We start from the raw sequence: 23,202 nt of genomic DNA on the forward strand, positions 1-23,202 counted from the left end.
CTGCCCTTAAAGTCTATGAACGACTCCAGCTTTCAATCAAGTTTGGGTGTCTCTTTCTAAAAGTTATGCTCTAGCTCAATCACAGTTTATTGATGTCAATACAGGACTGATTGTGTAATGGTCTCTGGCCTGTGCTGTGCAGGAGGTCACACCAGGAAACACCATCACCTTCCAGGTTTCTGTGACAGGATGTACTTGTCCCGTGCTGGACAAGGAGGGGTTAACCCCACACTGTGGGCCAAGGAAGCCACATCCCCTGGCCCCTGCTGGGCAAGCTTCAGCTGGAGTACTTGTATAAGCCGTCAGCCCAGCTCAGTCAGGGCTGGCTGCTGAGGAGGGGGACACACGCTGGCAGGTTCCCACCCGGAAGCTGCTGGAGCTGGAGCCCTAGACTGTGGAGGCCAAGCCCAAAAGGATCTAGACGGATACTCAGCTACTCATGGACACCCAGGAGATGTCGGAACCGCTGGGAGCTTTACAGGTCAGAGACCAGGAAATCCAGATATTGTGCTACTGGAAGACATGGTGAGAAGTAGCCCAGGGGAACTAGACATTGATCCAATTGTTGGATTGGCTCAGTGAAAATGAACAGGAGGCTGGAGCACATGACTTATGAGGAGATGCTGAGGGAACTGGGATTGTTTAGTCTGCAGAAGAGAAGAGTGAGGGGGGATTTGATAGCAGCCTTCAACTACCTGAAGGGCGGTTCCAAAGAGGATGGAGCTCAGCTGTTCTCAGTGGTGGCAGATAACAGAACAAGGAGCAATGGTCTCAAGTTAACACAACTCCACCAAGCAGTGCTAACATGCCCTCATGTTATAGTGAAGACAAGCGGGAGCCTATGGGGCAGATGGGAAGATCAAGGTGGGGGACTGGGAGGAAGGTTCTGTTGGAGGAAGGGTGGCTGGAAGAGTGAGTTTGTTTGGGGATTGAGGTTGATCTGGGGTGGAAAAACCAGGGAATGCTGGGGAGGAGAAGTCTCCACATGGGCCCAGTTGAGTGTGTTTCTCTGGGCACGAGGTCTATTCTGTACCTTCCGCTCCCTAGTTACTGCGTTGTCTCCAAGGTGACAAGTCAAGACTGTCGATCACTCTGCAGTTCACAAAGTCCTCAGGATAGCGGTTGACCTTGAACGCATCTCTGGGCACCTCTCTAATGCGAGTGTTATCACAGAGAACCCGTGACAATGAAGTTCTGCTCAGGGCACGGCGCTGCTGTGGAGTGAAAACCCCGGGATTCTCCCACCAGAATCTACAAAGAAGCAGAAAAGCAGCAGTGTTAAAGCCTGTGTTTATCCTCCCGGGGAATGAATTTAGCTCTGGGGGGTCATGATTTTGTTTCGTCTCCATTGATATGAAAAGTAGCCTTGCCTGTGAAAAGGAAATACAAGTGGTGGTGTGTGAAATCTGGGACTCACTTCAGTCAACAGCAAAACTCCCACCAGCTGCAGTGGGGACACATTTTTAGCTGGTAGTTTAAAAAAAGTGTTTTTCTAATGTTAATAAATCTTCTATAGCCAAAATGCCTTCAAGATTTCTAGAGAGAGACTGAAGATTCTATACGGATATTTTCTATTGAAAATGAAAAGAACTTAGATGGCAAAGTAATGGGCTAAAAAGCTTGTGTGGGAATCACAGATGTTCTCTGGCCTGGGCTGTGCAGGAGCTCAGACAATGATCACCGTGGTCCCTTCTGGCCTTAACATCTATGAATTGACGTAAAATTTAGGAAAACCCTGAATTAAAGTTGCCTGTGCAATCTTAACTCTGCCCTCTTGTGCGAATGGGCTGTGTTCAAGACTGTAATTGAATGATCACATACTGTTTAGTCCACAGACGACCCCTGGCTCACTCAATGCACGGTGCTGTATGAATGAGGCAGCTGCCAGTTCTTTGTTGTAACGGGGTTTGGGGGGCCAGTTGACCTAGTAGTTGGAGGACCTGACTGCCTGCTCCCTGCTTGTGTAGTCGAGGTGCTTCAGACTTTAAGGCAGGGTGGACAGGGGCATACAGTGGAGCGGGAGAACCTGGGTAAAAGGATCTGCAATGATTGAGAACCCTGGAATAAGTTGGCTAGAACAGTGAGCTGGCTACCATGGCCACCTTCTCAAAGGTTTCAAAGAGGGTCTCAGGATCATCATCAGGTCCCATCTTGACGAGTCTGACAGCTGGGGTGGGGTTCACTGGTTCTGCTGCAGTATATGGCCATAGTACTGTAGCCACCTGCTGGACCAACTGCTGCTGCCAGGCCTCTAACTCACAGATCAGCTGCTGCTGCTGTTTGGCCGTTCAAACTCTTGCAGCTCCTGGCCTTCTCCTGGGGCAGTGAAAATGAGCATATGCGTGAGGATGAAGGGGAGCAAGAGACAGAGGGAGAGGGGATGCAGTGAGCAGAGGTGGAGCCTTGGAGAGGGAGTGGCCTCAGGAAAGGGGCGGGGCAAGGGTGTTTGGTTTTCTGGAATTAGAAAGTTGGCAACCGTATACTGGTGGTCTTTCTGGGACCCCGTCTCCCTGCAGTGCTATACGTGCTAGTATAAGGGTCATCTGAGGGGAGGGAGAAATGGGACACTTCCCCCCCCAACACTCAGGTGGGGAAACAATAACTTATCCCCCCACCATCAAGTCTGTGGCAGAGGGGACGAGGGAGGGAGGGGAGGAAGTTGGCCCTGCTCAGGTTCCTCCGGTTTATCACTTGTTCCTTTGCCAGACCTGAACCCTGCAGGCTGAGATTCACCAGGCTTGGGCTCTGCCTCAGGCTGGATTTTTCTGCTGTGTTTCAGCAAAAATGGTTTGGCTGCCCTTGAGAACAAGGGGAGGGAAAGAGGTAGCTTTGCCCACGTTAGCCAATTTTTCCTGCCATTTCTTTGAAGAACTCTAGTGCTCCCAAGGGTCTGTGACCTAGGTGTGACATTTAGCAGGCAGAACAAACACTTGTAATTTATGGAGATCCTAGCTCTGTGCCCGTCTGTGAAACGGGGCCCATAACACCTTCCTACTTCACTGAGGTGTTGTGAAGATACATTGGTGATACTACGGTCAGAGCCCTGGAACTGCCCATGAAGAAATGACGAATTCTGTATTCAGTGCAAGATTTGGATGATGTGAGGTTAACACAGCCGGGGCCACACGCTGAACAATAGGGATAAGAAGAAATATTAAACAGCTGCCTCATTCCTGGAGCACTGTCCGTCCTGTGTTGTTGTTCCAGAACCCCGACAACACACAATCATGTAATTAAAAAGATTGTCAAAATGCACACACACAAGGGTGCTGAGTTAAGATTGCAGGCAGCCTTATTTCTGGCATTTCCTAACGTCCGAGTGTTCATATTTGCAAACTGCATAACTTTTTTTAATGTAGTATTTTTGCACGGCGTAAATTATGGGAGAATGGGGGTGACATCGTTGTTAAAAGGAAAACTCCGCTGCAACGTTAACAGTCAAATTAAACCTGCATTTCTAAGAAATGTTTTGAAAGTGGCAATACACCAAACAGAAATTAAAATTGACATAGTGTTTGCATTTTTCGTGTTGGTTTGAAGCAGGCTGGATTCATACACCCAGGATAATGACCACAGAAATTACCACCTTTAAAAGAGATTTAAGGGGGTGTTTCACCTTTCTTCAGAGCCCTCAACAGACCATCCATGCACCAGTGAGTGGAGCTGTCTGGCCACGTAGGGGTTAATCAACTGCCCTTCCCACAGGGGCGCCCCTTGAATAACTGTGAATGAAACTCCGGTATTGAGCTGTGGTGCTTGGAACACCAAGCAAGTCCATCGGTGAGGGAATGGAACAGCACATGACACCAACTGCCATTGTTCTTTTGTTAATAAAATGGAAGTGGACATTCACTTTCCAGTCAGTCTACCTGTCCCCATCTCGCAATTTCCTGAACTGAGTTCCAATGATGCAAGCCAGGAGAGGTCCCACTCTGCCATTGGGAACAAATGGCTCCGCGAGTGCCCCAATCCAGATGTCGATATTGTCTGGTGTCCCGTACAGATCCATGAACTTCCTGGCCAGCTCAGGATTTCTCAGCACTGCAGAGAGTTCAGCGAAGTTGCGAGGCTGTGAGAGCCCACAGAATTGCCTCCAGGCGTTATACCCTGCAGAACCAGAGCAGAGCAGTCAATACCTCCATCTCCCTCCCATCTGTGCCAGCATCTCCCCATTGTCCTCCATTCTCCATATGCAGCCCGCTTTGCCGGTGCCCACTAGTAACATTTGCCTTGTCCGAGATTTAAAAAAATATTTCAGCAGATGTTGATGTGTCATCTAGAATCAGATACTGAATTAACAAAGTTCTGTCTTCACAAATGGGAGTGGAAGTTAAAGCTGAGTTGGAAAGTTCAGCGTCCTACTAACTTTATAACTATGTGCTACTGGGAGTGAACGTATCAATGAGGAATGCAGCACAGGACCTATTATCAATCCCTGTTTTCAGATGCTGGTAACTTTCTGAAGTGTCACCGGGGGAAAGGGACTGGCTTTTCCATGAGCTAGACTGTGTCCATAAGACAAAGTCCTTGTTCAGGGGCAGTGTCTCTCTGGATGCCCCCAAGGCCAGTGCTCCCTCCCTGTCTGCAAGAGGCAGTGACCTCCTTGTGTGCCAGCCCCATTACTCTGAGGGCTGGGGGATGTAAGCAGACATATAGCACCCCTTGCTCCAGTGCACCAGAGCCAAGCTTTGCAAGATGCAGGGGAGTAAAGGCTGGGTGAAAATCAAGCCCTTCGTTCAGGCCGTTAACCAGACACCATCTTCAGCTTGGTCCTCACAGCCCGGCTATCCCCAAATTTTGCTGATTCTTTCTGTAAAACATCTCTAAGATAGGGCCGTTCCTGTCCATCCACACAGCTACAGCTCGCGGCCAGGATCTCCTCATCTTGCATCTCAATTACTGCAGCAGTGTCTTCTCGGGCCTTGACAAATGCAATCTTGCCCCACTCATAACAATCCAGACCACTTCTGCAAGGATAATTTTCTTAGCCCATTGCTTTAACCACGTCATTCCTCTATAGATCCCTCCACTGTCTCCCACTCCTCTAATGCATCAAACACAAGCTGCATGTATTCACTTTGATGCCTATCATCAAGGCCTCACCCTGCCTATCATCTCTCATGCACCATCTAGATGTCAGTTCCTACCTGACTGGCCAATGGCAGCCTCCATTGCCCACTTGTTAAATTTTCAAACAAGCACCTTTGAACTTTCTCTCACGCTGTCCCTTGCACATGGGAGGAGCTCCCTGCCAACATTCTCAAAGCTACCTCATTATCTGCCTTCAAACTCTCCTGAGAGTGAAGCCTACAAATGCTTGCCAACAGGTAGGCTGCTGCTTTGCTGAGACCCACTGCCTGTCGTGCTGATCAATATTGTCTGTTTCTTTGTGCTTCCCTAGAGGTAAGTCTGTAGCCATCTATTGTCTCATCTTGTACTTAGATTCTTGTTCTGTCTTTTTGTTCTGTACATAAGAACATAAGAACGGCTGTACCATGTCAGACCAAAGGTCCATCCAGCCCAGTATCTGTCTACCGACAGTGGCCAATGCCAGGTGCACCAGAGGAAGAGAACCTAACAGGCAATGATCAAATGATCTCTCTCCTGCCATCCATCTCCATCCTCTGACAAACAGAGGCTAGGGACACCATTCCTCACCCATCCTGGCTAATAACCATTTATAGACTTAACCTCCATGAATTTATCCAGTTCTGTTTTAAACGCTGTTATAGTCCTAGCCTTCACAACCTCCTCAGGTAAGGAGTTCCACAAGTTGACTGTGCGCTGCGTGAAGAAGAACTTCCTTTTATTTGTTTTAAACCTGCTGCCTATTAATTTCATTTTGTGACCTCTAATTCTTGTATTATGGGAATAAGTAAATAACTTTTCCTTATCCGCTTTCTCCACATCACTCATGATTTTATAGACCTATATCGTATCCCCTTTTAGTCTCCTCTTTTCCAAGCTGAAGAGGCCTAGCCTCTTTAATCTTTCCTCATATGGGACCCTCTCCAAACCCCTAATCATTTTAGTTGCCCTTCTCTGAACCTTTTCTAGTGCTAATATATCTTTTTTGAGGTGAGGTGAGGAGACCACGTCTGTACACAGTATTCGAGATGTGGGCATACCATGGATTTAGATAAGGGCAATAATATATTCTCAGTCTTATTCTCAATCCCCTTTGTAATGATTCCTAACATCCTGTTTGCTTTTTTGACCGCCTCAGCACACTGCGTGGACATCTTCAGAGAACTGTACACGATGACTCCAAGATTTTTTTCCTGACTCGTTGTAGCTAAATTAGCCCCCATCATATTGTATGTATAGTTGGGGTTATTTTTTCCAATGTGCATTACTTTACGTTTATTCACATTAAATTTCATTTGCCATTTTGTTGCCCAATCACTTAGTTTTGTGAGATCTTTTTGAAGTTCTTCACAATCTGTTTTGGTCTTAACTATCTTAAGCAGTTTAGTATCATCTGCAAACTTTGCCACCTCGCTGTTTACCCCTTTCTCCAGGTCATTTATGAATAAATAGAATAGGATTGGTCCTAGGACTGACCCTTGGGGAACACCACTAGTTACCCCTCTCCATTCTGAGAATTTACCATTAATTCCTACCCTTTGTTCCCTGTCTTTTAACCAGTTCTCACTCCATGAAAGGACCTTCCCTTTTATCCCATGACAGCTTAATTTAGGTAAGAGCCTTTGGTGAGGGACCTTGTCAAAGGCTTTCTGGAAATCTAAGTACACTATATCCACTGGATCCCCCTTGGCCACATGTTTGTTGAGCCCTTCAAAGAACTCTAATAGATTAGTAAGACACGGTTTCCCTTTACAGAAACCATGTTGACTATTGCTCAACAGTTTGTTTTACTATGTGTCTGGCAATTTTATTCTTAACTGTTTTGACTAATTTGCCTGGTACCGACGTTAGACTTACCGGTCTGTAATTGCCAGGATCACCTCTAGAGCCCTTTTTAAATATTGGCATTACATTAGCTAACTTCCAGTCATTGGGTACCGAAGTCAATTTAAAGGACAGGTTACAAATCTTAGTGTTTGTATAGGGCCTAGCACAGTGAGGTCCTGGTCCATTACTTGGGCTCCTAAGTTCTACAATCAAGCAAATAATAATAATCCGAGGGTCCAAATCTGCCAAAGGACATTGTTTTGTTTTTGAAAGTTTGAGCAATTTCTGCCAAAAACTGAAGTCCAGATAATAATCCTGCTGCGAAAAATCTAGTCACCACAGTTTTCATGGACTCCAAGGCCAGAAGGGACCCCTGATCATCTAGTCTGACCTCTTGTAAAGCACAGGCCAGAAACTTCCCCAAAAGAATTTCTTCTGAAGTAGTGTATCATTTAGAAAATCCATCCAACCTTGATTCAAAAGTTGCCAATGATGGAAAATCCACCACAGTCCTTGGTCAAATTGCTCCAGTGGTTGATTACCATCACTGTTAAAAATTTATGTGTTATTTCAAATCCAAATTTGTCTAGCTTCAGCTTCCAAACATTGGGTCTTGTTATACCTCTGTCTGCCCGTTTAAAGAGCCAATTATCAAATGTCTGTTCCCCATGTGGTACTTACAGACTTACAAGTCAATCATTAACCTTCTCAGCATCAAGCTAAATAGATTGAGTTCCTTGACTCTTTCACTATAAGGCAGGTTTTCCAATCCTTCGATCATTCTTATGGCTCTTCTCTGAACTTTCTCCCATTTATCAATGTCCTTCTTGAATTGTGGACACCAGCACTGTACACATTATTCCAGCAGCAGTCACACCAGTGCCACATACAGAGGTAAAATAACCCCTCTATTACTGTTCAATATTCCCCTGTTTATGCCTCCCAGGATCTCATTAACTCTCTTGGCCATGGCATTGCAGGGGGATCTTACGTTCAGCTGATTGTCCACCATGACCCACAAAATTTGTCAGAGTTTGAGACAATTACAGCAGAAAATCTCCTGGACATCTTCTTCTTGTTGGGTGCTGAGACACTGTCCTCTCCTACTCCTTTTACCACATGCCCTGTTGGTGGGGTTGCCCCCGTCCCTCTCGGGAGTTCCCAGGGCTCTGCCCTTTGCTCATCTCCCTTCACTCCCTGGACAGCCTCACAGGACTCAGCTCTCGTCTGCATGCTAATGGCTCACACAGCTCTCTCCATGTCTTGCCTGTCTCCTGCCAGCCAATCCTGCCTCTTGGCCTGACTCTCTGACATCTCCCTTCAGGTGTCCTATCATCATCTTACCCTGAACACAGCCAAATCCAAACACCTTCCCTTCCCTCTTCTCCACCACAATCAATAGCACCCAGCCTGTCACTCAGGCTTGCATCCTGGGGGCTATTTCTGACTCCGTCCTCTCCCTTGCTGCCCATCCAGGCCATTTCCAAACTCTGCTGCTTCCTCTTCAGCATCTCCAAGATCCCGTCTTTTCTTTCCATTCCCACACCAGAGCTCTAGTCCAGGCCCTAACTGCTGCACCAGCCTCCCTCTGACCACCCGGACACACCCATTCCTTCTGGCCGATCAGAATCTAGCAATAGAGCCACCTTCCTTCTCCATCCATCTCATCACATCCCTCTCCTGGCTCCCATAAGCTCTGACATCAGATTTAAGCCTCTGGCTGCCACCTCCAAGTCTCTGTACAGTTCTGCCCCTCCCTAGTTATCTTTCCTTTCCAAATGTTGCATTACCACTCCCCCCCATCTCCTCTACTCCATGTCTGCCCATTTGTCACACTCTCTGACAGCCAATCACCTCCAGCCTCCTCCCCCACATCTCTCCTTCCCATGCATGAACTCCTCAATCACGTCCCAAAGGCCCCACACTATCCATATTTAAATCCCACTTAAAAGCCTTTTGGTGAATGTTGATAATCAGTGCAGAATTGTTTTTCCTGCCTGACATCTCTCTGTCCACCCATCCTTAGCTCCTCAGGGCAGGGGCTGTCCTTACTTGGCTGTCTGGAAAAATCATATTGTGGGAGCAACTGCAAACAATGCAGAAAGATCACTATTACAGCCTGTGGGATGCAGCCTTATGCTCACTTACCTGGAAGACCATGATCTCTTCCACGCTGCAGGTTAAAGGCTGGTAGATCTAGTCCAATTACTTGTAGCTGTTCAAAAAGCCGCTCCTGGAGCTCCTCAACCACCATTTGATTCTGTTTCATTAGTTTCGCACGAACAACCAGCATACCACGGAGAAGCGGGTCAATGCCACCTGCAATGAAGGTCAAGTCCAGAAAGAAACAGAACTGTCTGTGATAGATTCCACCTTGTAGGTTACATTTTGTGTAACAGAAAATTAGCCCCAACGCTTGCTTTGCTCCTCAGGGGTCACCTGAGATCCTTCCCACTCTGATGGTTGGGGAGGTCATTCCTAGCTAACAGTATGCGCCATGTTCCCCCTAAGGAACCAGAGTAGTTTATAAGAATGTCTGCAGATGCAGAGGCCTGTTGTCCGATAACAATTTGAATCGCTCAAAGGAAGCCAAGCAGTTTTAGTAAACAAACTGGACAGGAAGAACCGGGAAGGCTTCTCCTTCAGGAAAAATGGATCTTTGTGTTTTTACCTCACAGCAACAAAATAGGAGCTGGAAAAGGCCTCAACTGGTAGAGTTAGCTGGGCAATGTGTGCTTTGTTCCTGGGAAAAATTTCATTGAAATTTGTCTTCAAAAGTATAAGAGAGGCTTGGGTGGGTGGCTGGCCGTCCTAGTGGTTAGATCTCCTGACTCTCAGCCCCCTGCTGAGCTCCACCTTTAAGTCAGGGGGTGGGAGAAGGACCCAGGACCTCCCTCTCCACCATGTCTCAGCCCAGGGTCCTGTGTATGTCAACCCCCAAATAGGGGGGTTGGTGTCCCTCCCAGCAGGGAGTCAGAATCCACTGCCCTGGGCTACTTCCTAGCAGTAGATTCAGTTTGGGGCATGGCCCCTCTAGTCCAATCTTCCAGGCAGCATGCTTCCTGTAGGATTCCCTCTTGGGTCTGGGGCAGCACGTCGCTGTGATCCCAAGCTCCTTCAGGCAGGGCAGCCACAAATTAGTGAGGGCAAGCCCCACTGTATCTCAGTTCTCTCTGATTCTGGGGGTTCCTTTGCAGGCTCCCCTTGGCTGCAGAGCCAGGGCTTGATTTCAGGTGAAGGCATGCTCTGTCCCTTCAGGTAGAGAGGCAGCTGGTTCCTGCCTCTACACTGGTCAGCCCTGAACTGAGTCAGACTCCCTCCTTTTCTCTCCTCATAGGCCCGGCATTGGCTGCAGGCACAATGGGCAGAGGTTAGTTGGGCCCAAAGGCTCTCTTCAGCCTCTTCCATGCTGGTGGGTGGTTCCCCTTCTTCACCACAAAAAGTTTTCAGGTTTTCATCAAAAACTTGAAAATCAAAATTTTGGGTCCAACAGTGGCAAAAAAGTGAAAAATACCTGATTCTCAACAGAAATGTTTTGGTTTTCAACAACAATTCAAAAATGTTGTTATAAGTGGGTATTTTCTGTGGAAATTTTTATTTTGACAAAAAAGGCCCCCATTGATTAAAAAAAAACTTTCAAATGAAAACTTTTACCAAGCTCTACATGTAGGCGATACATGCCAGGCCCTCCTCAGCGAGAAGGGCTTTGTTTTACAGTTTCTTTTGTTCTGTCTAGTTTTAAAAAATGTCCTCCCCAATGGTTTTGTAATCCCCTGGCTTCCCCTGGAAGAGTTGGCCAGCATTGAATTCCTTACTCTCAGGAACATTTTCCTGGTAATCAGCTTAAATTTTCCTTTTCTTAGCTTTATGTCATTACTCTTAATAACAGCTCCTGAAACACACTGAACAATCTTTCTGTCGGTGATCTAATGCAGTGCTAAACTGTATTATACTGTTCCCAATTTGATATGAACAAGATCCTCAGGTTCTACACCTGGCAGCTCTCTGCGTGATGTCTATCCTAGAAGTGTAAACTCTTTTAGCCTTTGTATTTGATCTGTCTATGCTCTTCATATCTGGCCACTTTGGAAACAGGTTCTTTTCCAAAGCTGGAGCAGTAGTTCTGAGTTGTCTTCCATTCAGGATTTGGGCTGGACTATATCCAATAGCCATGACTGGTGTTGATGTGTAACTCAGAAGGGCAAGGAATGGATTTGCTTGGCTGTCTGCCTAGAGCGCTCTCAGCCTCTCCATTCACTTGTGGGTGATGTGGGCTCCTAGCAATGCAATTTTGATATTCAGGATAGTTTGAGTTCAGGGCTGTTGGTCAGAAGCTGTTGTCTAATTTCTAAAAAGCTACATGGTTCTTATAATGCTGAGTCGATAGAGGTGACTCAGGCTAGAGCCACTAAGGGACTTGGGCCCTGAATTTCCATGCCATAAGCCTGAGTCCAACATTTAGGCAGCACTGAGATCCTTGAAACCCCTGCTCCACAACTCTGTAGACACCTCAATTCCATAGCTGCCAACATTTGCCACCCCAGGCTGTTTGTGGAGACTCAGCCTTCTCTGGCCTCCGATACCCCCCATCATGCCCATCACCATAGTAACTTAGTACCTTCCCGGTTAATTAGATTAGCGTCTTGAGGTCCCTATTGGACTTCACAGAGTCATTGGCTCATCTCCCTTCCCCCTGGATATGAGAAGCTCTAGCTGTGGAAAGTGTGGGGAGGGTGATTGTAAATGTTCTGGAAAACCTCTTATCAAAGAAGAAGGACTTGCAGACCCAAGACTATACGAGTCTATAGTTAATATCCCTATGGCCAGATAATTACCTTTGATGAAAACTGTTTATTTTCTGGAATTGAGGAAATGATTTATTAACTGAAAACATGTCCTGATGCATAGAAACAAATGATCAGATATAACGAGCTTTAGGTTCTGATTCATGCACTTAAGTACATTGCTGAATCTCTACCTTGCTGGCAAAGCAGGACTGCAGGCAGGGCCTGGCAAAGCATGCTTACCTTCCATTACAACCCGCCAGGAAGCACTGAATGTGAGGTGAAGAGGGACCCGGAAATGTGGACCCAAAGGTTCGAAATTATCATCTAAACGGGTCACAAAAGGCTGTACTGAACCATGACCAAACCGAAAAGCCAAGGAGAATACATTTGCCACAGAGGGATCCACAGACTCATCATAGCCCCCGTAGCATGGTATTTGCTTCTCAGTCTCATCTCCAAGCAGAAGTGGCAAGTAGTCTCTGTATGTTATTACCTGGAAGGGAACATAGACTGAGTTAGAAGTTCAGATATGCTCTTTCTAAAGGAAAAGTTGATCACTTTCTAGCATTATCAAAAGGATTGGTCAAAAATTCTGTGTCAAAATGCAAGACATTAATGAAACAGCCAGGAAAGTTAAAGACACAAGCAGGAAATTTTAAATATATGAGGCACAAAAACAATTCTATCAATGGCTTTGTTCTGTTACTACATGTTGATGGCAAAATTGTCCGTAATGATGTAGAAGCAGCAGAAGTGTTCAATAAATACTTATGTTCTATGTTTTGAAAGGAGCAGGAGGATGTATTCATAGCTTACAGTGATAATTAAATCCTTTCTATTCTGATAGTAAATAGGGAGTATGCTAAACAGCAACTGCTGAAGGTAAACATTTTAAATCTGCAGGACTAGAAAACTTCCCCCCAAGAGTAGGTCATGCTGGTGAGGGAGTGGCAATTTATATGAAAGAAAGCATAGAGCCAAATATAGTAAAAACCTTAAATGAATCAAACTGCACCATAGAGTCTCTGTGGACAGAAATTCCATGCTTGAATAATAAGAGTAGAAATCTATTACCAGCTACATGACCAGAATGGGGATGGTGACTGTAAAATGCTCAGTTTGATTAGAGAGGCTATAAAAATAGAAAACTCCATAATAATGGGAGATTTCAACTATCCCCATATTGACTGGGTACATGTCACCGCAGGACAGGATGCAGGGATAAAGCTTTTTGATACCATCAGTGACGGCTTCTTGGAGCAGCTACTCCTGGAATCCACAAGAGGAGAGGCAATTCTTGATTTAGTCCTAAGTGGAGCGCAGGAGCCGGTTCAAGAGGTGAATATAGCTGAATTGCTCGGTAATGGTGACTATAATGTAATTAATTTTAACATCCTTGCTGGGGAGAAAATACAAAAGAAGCCCGCCACAGAAGCATTTAATTCAGCACAAAAACAAGGAAACTAGTTAAACTGAAGTTAAAAGGAACAATCACAAGAGTGAAATGCCTGGAAGCTTCATGGAAACTTTTTAAAAACACCATAATAGAGGCAAAATGTATATCCAACATTAAAAAAAAATAAGAGGACCAAAAAATGCTACCATGGCTAAACAACACAGTAAAAGAGGTAGTTAGAGACTAAAAAAAACATCCTTTAAAAACTGGAAGTCAAATCCTACTGAGGAAAATTATATAAAAAGGAGCATAAATTTTGGCAGATCAAGTGTAAAAGTATAATCAGACAGGCCAAAAGAGAATTTGCAGAGCAACTACAAAAAGATTCAAAAACTAACAGAAATTTTTTAAAGTATATCAGAAGCAGGAAGCCTGCCAAACAATCAGCGGGCCACTGAATGATCAAGGTGCTAAAGGAGCACTCAAGGAAGGGGCCATTGTGTACATGAATTTTTGCATCAGTCTTCACTGCAGAGGTTGTGAGAGAGATTCCCACACCTGAGCCATTCTTTTTAGGTGACAAATTTGAAGAATTGTCCCTGTTTGAGGTGTTAATAGAGGAAGTTTTGGAACAACTTGATAAATTAAAAAGTAATAAGTCACTAGGACCAGATGGGATTCACCCAAAAGTTCTCAAGAAACTAAAATTTGACATTGCAGAACTATCGCTACGAAATGTGGCATGTAACCTATCAGTTAAATCAGCTTCAGTACCAGATGACTGGAGGATAGCTAATATGATGCCAATTTTTTTAAAAGGCTCCAGAGGTGATCCTGCAATTACAAGCCAATAAACCTAACTTCAACTCTAGCCAAACTGGTTGAACTATAGTAAGGAGCAGAATTATCAGATACAGAGATGAACATGATTTGTTGGGGGAAAGTCAACACTGCTTTTGTAAAGGGCAATCCTGCCTCACCAATCTATTATAATTCTTTGAGGGGTGTCAACAAACGTGTGGAGAAGGGTGTTTCAATGGACATAGTGTACTTGGACTTTCAGAAAGCCTTTGACAAGATCCCTCACTAAAGGCTCTTAGGCAAAATAAGCTGTCATGAGAGGGAAGGTCCTCTCATGGATCAGTAACTGGTTAAAAGGTAGGAAACAAAGTTTAAGAAAAAATATTCAGTTTTCAGAATGGAGAGTGGTAAATAGTGGTGTCTCCCAGAGGTCTAGGACCATGGTGTTCAACATATTCGTAAATGATCTGGAAAAAGGGGTAAACAGGTGGCAAAATTTGTAGGCAATACAAAATTATTCAAGATAGTTAAGTCCAAAGTAGAATGTGAAGAGTTACAAAGGGATCTCACAAAATTGAGTGACTGGGAAAATGTCTCTGGAAAACCCAGTTTGAACCAAGAAATGCAAACTACCTCAAGGGGTTGTCTTAGCAACTCACATGAATCATCCTCCACTGTTTTTACCACTGGAGGAGCTGTGGTAACTACCCCCATAGAGCAGAACACAATCACACTGAAACTATTCATAGACTGATTGCATTGGTCCCCAAAGATACCGCATGCGGTTTCAATATCTGACACAGTAATTATTTCCATTTGTACAACACTAAACCACTAAAACTGAGCTGGGAATGATAAGGCAGAGGCGACTTGCAGCACAGAGGGTGCCTAAAACATTTAGATCTGCAGGCTGCTGCACGCATAGCCCCAGTGGCTATAGGGCTAAGCGAGTGTGGTGTGTAGGAACCTGCACAGGCAATTCTGGAGGGAAAAAAATCATGTCTAAATCTGAGCAAGAAATGTTTCAATCAACAAGTGAATGGCAGCAAAAATGATATTGCGGCTAATACCTGGGTCATGGCACCTATGATTTTTCTGGCCTCCTGGTAGAGTTTCTCTCCATCCCATTGTGGATTTAATTTCTTCAACTCGGTAGCCAAGCGATTGTGCTCCCTCATAAAGACTGTATGTAGAGCTGTAAGTCCTAGATTTTCAGCTGCTCGTGCATCACCTAAATTATAAAAATACAGTATAATTTTATATTTTATTCAGCTGAGGAACTGTTTTTAATTTGCTATATTAGACTCCTGCATTGTAAGGTGAGCTGCTTGCAATTCGCTGTAGGCACAGCTGGTAGTGTTGTCTATAGTTAAGGTTGTCCAGCATTTCCATGGTAATACCCCGTTTTCAGTTCCTTACAATTTTGCCAAACTTTAACCATTCAGGCTGAAATTTCCCAGGCCAGGTGTCTTCCCCAGGCTGACCGTTTTCCTGAAACTTTCAGCAAAATCAGTTTAGCTGTTTCTGAGAATGGGGCTACAGAATTAATGTTATTTTGACCAGGTTAAAATGTTCTTACAACTGTTTTGTTGAGGATCTCGGGCACTTCTGGCTGTAGAGAAGGGACTGGAAATTTGGCAGAGGGCTGGTCCTAGTGTGAGGGATGTAATTTTGCCATCCCAATAAAAAACACACAAATTTGGCCAAGCTACAAACCTCTGAAAAATCTCAGTTTGCACATTCTCAGAGGAGATTTGTTAGGGGCAGGCAGAAAAAAAATCTTCAAGGATTGTGTCTGCACTGAGCATGGTCCATCCCTTCACATGGTGAATGAACTGCATGTGCACATTCCCACAGAGCAACTTAGCATGCTCCTAGTCCCTGCCCAGGGCAGCTGGTGCCAAGCAGGAGTTTTCCTGCAATTAATTCTCTTGGCTGCCAGGGGTTCTGTGGTGCTGTGCACCAGAACTGGGAGCAAAGAGACTCTGGGCTGTTCTACACTAGGAGTGGATCGATCTAAGATACGCAACTTCAGCTACATGAATAGCGTAGCTGAAATCGAAGTATCTTAGATTGAGTTACCTACTGTCCTCACGGCGCGGGATCGATGTCCGCTGCTCCCCCTGTCGACTCCGCTACTGCTGTTCGAGTTGGTGGAGTTCTGGAGTCAACAGGAGCTCATTCGGGGATCGATATATCGCGTCTAGATGAGACGCGATATGTCGATCCCCGAGAAATCGATTGCTACCCGCCGATACAGCTGGTAGTTAAGACGTACCCTGTTTCTCTTGTACTCTCAATACCACTCCACTAGCACCTAGAACCATGGAGGGGGAGGAGCAATATCGCTCTAATTCAGAGGTGGAAGAGCAGGGGGGGGTATGCTGGGGTGACAGGAGCTGCAGGGTACAGGAATGGGAGCTGGAGGTTGGAATGGAAGCAGAGTGGAAGAGGAACAGGAGTTGGGAGGTGAGGGAATAGGAGCAGAGGGGGCAGGGGCAGAAGAGTCTATACCCACTAGATCACTCTGCCCTCTAGAACCTGGAATTGAACCCAGGATTCCTGCATCTCAACCCTCCTCTGCTGTCAGCAAACAGCTCTGAATTCTATTAGCAAAATATCTGACTCTTCCCCTGTAGTGGCTGGTCCTCATAAAGGATACCAATCTACTAGTGCTACCAGTTACTCCGTTATCTCAAATGGTAGAGATCTTTGTTGTGGAGCGAAATTTTCAGATCCTGCATATGACCCAAGAGGGGGCGGGATCAAGATGATTCCACTTGGAGGGCTTTCTATTATTATTTTTTTACTTTGCTTGTTTGAAAAACAAAACAAAAAACATTATGCAACCTTAATTCAGCCCTTCTCCCCCACCACCATTCTGTGTGTGTGTGCGCACATTATAATACAGTTTTTAATTACATGTTCTCATATAATTCCTGCAGTCCCCTTTCGCATTCAGTGCAGAGTATTGACAACACTCAAGGAATGGGTCACAGTTGCACAATGACGAAATCTATTGTCTGTAGGACCCCTGCCTCCTTTGTTGCAGAAGTTAGAAAGTATGTAGTGTATGAGGCAGATGGTTTTAGAAAAGTAAAGGATGATCTCATGGTTAAAGCCGTTAAATGCTAGCTGAGAGAATTGGGTTTGATTCCAGAGTTTGCGTGTGATTCTGGGCAAGTCACACCCAGCTTTTCAGAGCTAGTCACTGATCCAAGACAAACTCTAATACAGAATTTCCTCATGTTGGTTGTAGCACTGTTTGAGCTAGGACATTGTCACCTACAATATTTAGAAATTCAGAGGATGTTTTAGTACTGAGAGCCCGTTCTTAGAGCGATCATTGCCAATCAAAGGTTCAGAGCCATGAGCAGAGGCAGTCAAATAGGGGATTTGCAAGGAAAGAGCTGCGGACTCAGTGATTGGAAGTATGTAGTAGTGGGGCGAGGTGAGAGGTGCTGTTGATTGATGGCTTGTTCCTGTTACGGCTGTGCTGTGGATGACCTCTGTGCACCGCTCAGTTACCAGGTTGCCAGCAGGAGACAAGTAGCAGAGTCAGGGTCAAGAATACCAGGGTCAGGCACCCGCTACAGACAGAAGACATATCGTGGAGTGAGAGATGAATCGAGATCAGAAGCCGGAATCACAGCAAAGCAAGGTTCGGTACAGAAGCATGCAGGCAGTCCGCAGGGGTTTTGCCTGGGAGTTCACCTATGGGGAGCTCCCACAGAGTTTTTGGCTTTCAGGCTTCTGTGAGCAGTAATTACAACATCTGAAGAGGCTCCAAGAAGGAAGACAATATGGATAGTGAGTGATCAGCTGTTGTGACATGCACAGGATGTGCCATGTTTGTCTTTCTCCCAAAGGATAGAAGTGACTTCGTCTGTACAAAGTGCAAGCTAGTCTCCATATTGGAAGAGAAGGTTAAAGGACTAGAAATCCAAGTATCAACCTGCGTTGCATCAGAGAAAATGAAGACTTTCTGGATAGAAGTCGGCGTTTGGTACTGCAGGCATAGCATGCAGAAGAATCAGAAAGGACAGTGGAGAATGGGGGAAAAAATCGGCAGCATGTGGAAGAGGAAAGAGAGAATCCATGTACTTCCAATGCAGATAGAAATAAGAAACCATTTTCAGGCTCTCTGCACAGGTTCTACGGAGGACTACTGGTTTGGAAGAGTCATCTGAGGGAAGGGATCAGAAGGAGACCCCATTGACCGGGAGGCATGTGATGTATTGTCCTAGGGATGTGGTTTCCATGACAACCACTCCCAAGATGAAGAGACGGGTAGTGATGGTCGAGGATTCCCTCCTAAGGGGAACAGAGTCATCCATATGCTCTCCAGACTGGGAAACTCAAGAAGCATGCTAATTGCCTGGAGCTAGAATTCATCATGTGGTGGAGTGTCTGCCGAGACTGATCAAGCCCTTGGACCATTAACCCTTCCTACTTCTCCACATGGGCACCAATGATACTTCCAAGAATGACCTTGCTCAGGTCCCTGCAAACTATGTGGCTCTGCAGAGAAGGATAAAGGAGTTTGAGGTGCAGGTTGTGTTCTTGTCCATCCTCCCTGATGAAGGAAAAGACCCAGGTAGAGACCATCGAATTGTGGAGGTAAATGCATGGTTGCACAGGTGGTGTTGGAAAGAGGGCTTTTGATTCTTCAACCATGGGATACTGTTCCAGAAAGGATTGCTAGGAAGAGATGGGGTCCACGTAACGAAGAACATCTTCACAGGCAGGCTGGCTAACCTAGTGAGGAGAGCTTTAGGTTTGCCGGGGGATGGAGACCTAAGCCCTGAGGTAAGTGGGATACTGGGAGGAAACACAAGGAGGAGGGTGCAACAAGCGAGGCCTCTTGATTCATACTGAGAAATTAGGGCAATCGGCTAGTTATCTTAGGTGCCTGTGTAACACTGACAGATCCCAGTCGTTGGTTGGTGGGATTGAACTGGGGACCTCTGGAGCTTAGTGAATGAGCCTCTATAGCATTAGCTAAAAGCCAACTGACTGTTAGCTAAGGCTGTAGAGTGCTCTCTCTCGCGCGCGCGCTCTCTCTCTCTCTCTCGTCTTGGTGCCGCTAGATGGGACAGAGGACCACACCCAGGAGGTGTGTGGGTTACACCTATACATGAATGCAAGAAGCCTGGGAAACCAGCAGGAAGAACTGGAAGTCCTGGCATAGCCAAGGAACTATGATGTGATTGGAATCACAGAAACTTGGTGGGGTAGCTCACATGACTAGAGCACTGTCTTGGATGGGTATCAACTGTTCAGGAAGGACAGGTGGGGGGGGGAAGGTGGAGGAGTTGCACTGTATGTAAGAGAGAGTAGTATTACTGCTCAGAGTTCCATTATGAAACTGGAGAAAAGCCTGTTGAGAGTCTTTGGGATAAGTTTAGAGATGAGAACAACAAGGGTTATGTTGTGGTGGGCATCTGCTATAGACCACCAGACCAGAAGGATGAGGTAAGCAAGGCTTTCTTCAGACAACTAACAGAAGTATCCAGATCACAGGCCCTGGTTCTCATGTGGGACCTCAATCACCCTAACATCTGCTGGGAGAGCAATATAGCAGGACACAGGCAGTCCAGGAAGTTTTTGGAGAGTGTTGTGGACAGCTTCCTGGTGCAAGTGCTGGAGAAACCAACTAGGGGTCATGCTCCTCTTGACCTGCTGCTCACAAACAGGGAAAAATTGGCAGGGGAAGTAGAAGTAGGTTGGAGCTTGGGCAGTAGTGACAAAATGAAGAAAGGAGAGTAGCAGAATATGGACCCTGGACTTCAGAAAAGCAGACTTTGACTCCTTCGGAGAACTGATGGGCAGGATCCCCTGGGAGGCTAATACGAGGGGAAAAGGAGTCCAGGAGAGCAGGCTGTGTTTTAAAGAAGCCTTATTGAGGGCACAGGAACAAACTGTCCCGAAGTGCAGAAAGAATAACAAATATGGCAGGTGACCAGTTTGGCTTAACCGAGAAATCTTCAGGGTGCTTAAACTCAAAAAGGAAGCTTACAAGAAGTGGAAATTTGGACAGATGACTAGGGAGGAGTATAAAAATATTGCATGCAGGGGTGTAATCAGGAAGGCCAAGGCATGATTGGAGTTGCAGCTAGCAAAGTGAAAGGTAACAAGAAGGGTTTCTACAGGTATGTTAGCAACAAGAAGAAGGTCAGGGCAAGTGTAGGACTCTTACTAAATGGGGAAGGCAACCTAGTGACAGATGATGTGGAAAAAGCTGAAGTACTCAATGCTTTCTTTGCCTTGGTCTTCATGGACAAGGTCAGCTCCCAGAATGCTGCACTGGGCTGGGCAGCAGAGTATGGGGAGGAGGTGAGCAGCCTTCAGTGGTGAAAGAACAGGTTAAGACAGGGGTGGCCAACCTGGGGCTCCAGAGCCACATGCGACTGTTCAGAGGTTAATATGCAGCTCCTTGTATAGGCACCGACCCCGGGGTTGGAGCTACAGGTGCCAACTTTCCAATGTGCCGGGGGGCGGGGGATGTTCACTGCTCAACCTCTGGCTTTGCAACAGGCCCCTAGTATTTTACTAGGATGGTGGTGAAGCACTGGAATGGGTTCCCTAGAGAGGTGGTAGAATCTCCTTCCTTGGAGGTTTTTAAGGCCCAGCTTGACAAAGCCCTGGCTGAGATGATTTAGTTTGGGTTGGTCCTGCTTCAAGCAGAGGGTCGGACTAGATGACCTCCTGAGGTCTCTTCCAACCCTCATCTTCCCTGATTCTATGATTCAGACAGCCCCCTGTGATGGCTTCCTGGTTTCTATATCGACATGAGCCCAAGAGTGGGCTGTGGTGGGCTGCCACTGACTGATGCCATGCTGGACAGTGCTTTCTGCCATGGCCAGCTTCACAGGATGTCCCAGCAGAAGCCCGGTGTGAGCGTCTAATGGGGATGTGGAAGTGTCAGCAGCCCAGAACCTCACAGGTTCTAGTCCTGCAGGGTCTTAGGGTTCTGTGTGTCTGGGTTGTGTAATGAGGCCCTGGGCCTTTCAATAAGCAGCTGAGACAGGGCTGCTGGTTGGTGTCAGCATCACTGTTCGAAGTCTAAGGGTGTGGAGTTGAGCAGGGAGGCTTGGAGTTTGTTGATCTATAGAGTTAGTGTGCAGGAAGTGGGGATGTAGATCCAGTGCTCTAGTCTGCTGCATGCTAACTGGCTGTGTGGGTCACAGAGTATTTAATGCAGAGTCCAAGCAGCTAGCTAGTGCACGGCACGCCACAGCACTGTAGATTTGCACCCCAGCGCACTGCGCACTAACGCTCAGTATAAACATGCCTTAGTATAGAAAGTCAGTGGTTTAGCAAACTAGAGAGGCATAAACAGATGCAGCAAACAGGAGATGACAGACAAAAAGGAACTGATCACTCAACTGAAAATTAGTGGTAGCTTAGATACAAGCAATAAGGAGTTGATCATATTTGTACATATAAACAGAATAAATGCCAAAGCAGTAATATATATACTTGGTGCTTTTAAAAAAAACATTTACAAAATCTGAAAATATTCATGAGCCAAATCAGCTGGGAGGAAGAATTTAAAGAGAAAAATGTGAACAGTTCTGCATATGCAGTCCACCGTTCTGGAGAAAAATGGCTTACTATTGCTCCACATACTGCAGACGCTCTTCCACGTCACTGGTACGGCTCTGTGCTGAAGTACAAACCCTGGAACAAACCCTGCTGTTGGTGATGTGAGAGAAGGGGTGAGACAGTTGGCCGCACATGATAGAATTTGTTTTGTTTGCCTTTTTTTGGAAAAAACAACAACAAAGCTTATTGGAAAACCAAATTTTTCATGGTAAAATCCTTTGGAAAAATGACCATTTGACATTTTTTGATCAAAAAATGGTGGATTTTCTGTGGGAAATTTCCTTTTGACTAGAATTTTTCATTTAGTTTTGTAATGATATTTTAAAATGAAAAAATGGTTTGGCTTAAAGTGTCATTTTGGTTTTTGGAAACCCAAACATTTCCATTTCCATTTTCAGTTTTGTCATTTTCATGGTTCCCCCCTCTTACACAACACTTTCACATGATAGATTCTGATGTCTCATTATATTTGTCTCAGGCACTGCCAAGTTTCTCTGCTGCTCACTTCAGAAAATGTATTGTGCTCCAGTCATGACTTACCTGCTTTAAAACAGGGGATATTCATGGTCTTGTTTGTGAATAAACAGGGGCTTTGGGAATTGTTCTCAAAAGGCAGTAATCCCAGCCCTGCATCAGTGAAGTTCTGGTTCAGAGCCATCAAACCCAGCTGATTTGTCTGATTCCTAAGACTCTTAGCTAAAGGTACTTCACTGCCGTACACCATGCTGGCATCTATGAATGAGGTGATCGAATTGATCTGCTCATGTATAAATGTTTTGGCATTGCACACTGGAGCTGTACGGACGAATGGCATACAAGTATTTGGGTCCTTAATTCGTGGATCATCAGGGGGAAACTGTGGAAAACAAAAAGAGAATTACTCCCAATTTAAAGTGTCGATGTGTTGATAAAGATTGGATTTTTTAAAAGATATTCCCTAGTTCAAATGGAATTATTCTAGGGAAGATCTGTAGCCTTTGTTATATAGGAGGTCAGACTAGATAATTACAATACCCACTGGCCTTAGAAGCTATGAATCTACGAATGTTCTAAATGTATTATCTATTCGACAGGGGAATTTACAGATTGGACGAGACTCATGGTACATTTAGTCCAATGTCCTGTCTGACAGTGTCCAGTGGCAGATGATTTAGAGGAAGATGATATAAAACCCCACAGGATGCAGTCATGAGACAATCTGCCCTCATGAAGGTCTCATCCTAATCCAGCGGTTCTCAACGTGTGGGTCAGGACCCCAAAGTGGGTCACAACCTGTTTTAATGGGGTCACCCGAGCTGCCGTTAGACTGGCTGGAGCGCAGGGCCAAAGCGAAAGCTCGAGCCCCATCATCCAGGGGTCAGGGTCGACTTCAGATATGGGCAGCAGGGCTCAGTTTACAGGCCCCCTGCCCAGGGATGAAGACTTGGATTTTGGCTTTGGCCCCCTGCCTTTGACTGTGGGGCTTGGGTGGGCTCAGGCTTCAGCCACCTGGGGTCCTGTAGTAATTTTTGTTGTCAGAAGGGGGTCACGGTGCAATGAAGTTTGAGAACCCCTGTCCTAATCCCTAATAGTTAGAGATTGGTTTAAAACCTGAAGCAGGATTTTTATGACCCTGACAAAAATGGTATTAGCATTAGCTATTCTAACTCTGGATGCTCTTGTTATCCAGATAAATGTCCAGTCCCTCTTTGAATC

The 23,202-nt window shown here is 45.7% G+C and overlaps 1 protein-coding gene across 1 annotated transcript in view; it reads right to left on the reverse strand.

The window, feature by feature from the left end:
- Positions 1–1,043: 1,043 nt before the first annotated feature.
- Positions 1,044–23,202, reverse strand: part of LOC127037336 (myeloperoxidase-like) — a 32,862-nt gene continuing 10,703 nt past the window's right edge. Inside the window, exons 5-10 of the mRNA XM_050928934.1 lie at positions 22,048–22,363; positions 14,970–15,130; positions 11,943–12,195; positions 9,064–9,234; positions 3,870–4,107; positions 1,044–1,251 (exon numbers count right to left, since the gene is read on the reverse strand). Coding sequence (XP_050784891.1) covers positions 1,044–1,251; positions 3,870–4,107; positions 9,064–9,234; positions 11,943–12,195; positions 14,970–15,130; positions 22,048–22,363 — 1,347 coding nt within the window. The remainder of the gene's footprint in view (positions 1,252–3,869; positions 4,108–9,063; positions 9,235–11,942; positions 12,196–14,969; positions 15,131–22,047; positions 22,364–23,202) is intronic.

The sequence above is a fragment of the Gopherus flavomarginatus genome, chromosome 19, assembly GCF_025201925.1.
Source record: "Gopherus flavomarginatus isolate rGopFla2 chromosome 19, rGopFla2.mat.asm, whole genome shotgun sequence".
NCBI classification, from domain to species: Eukaryota; Metazoa; Chordata; order Testudines; family Testudinidae; genus Gopherus; species Gopherus flavomarginatus.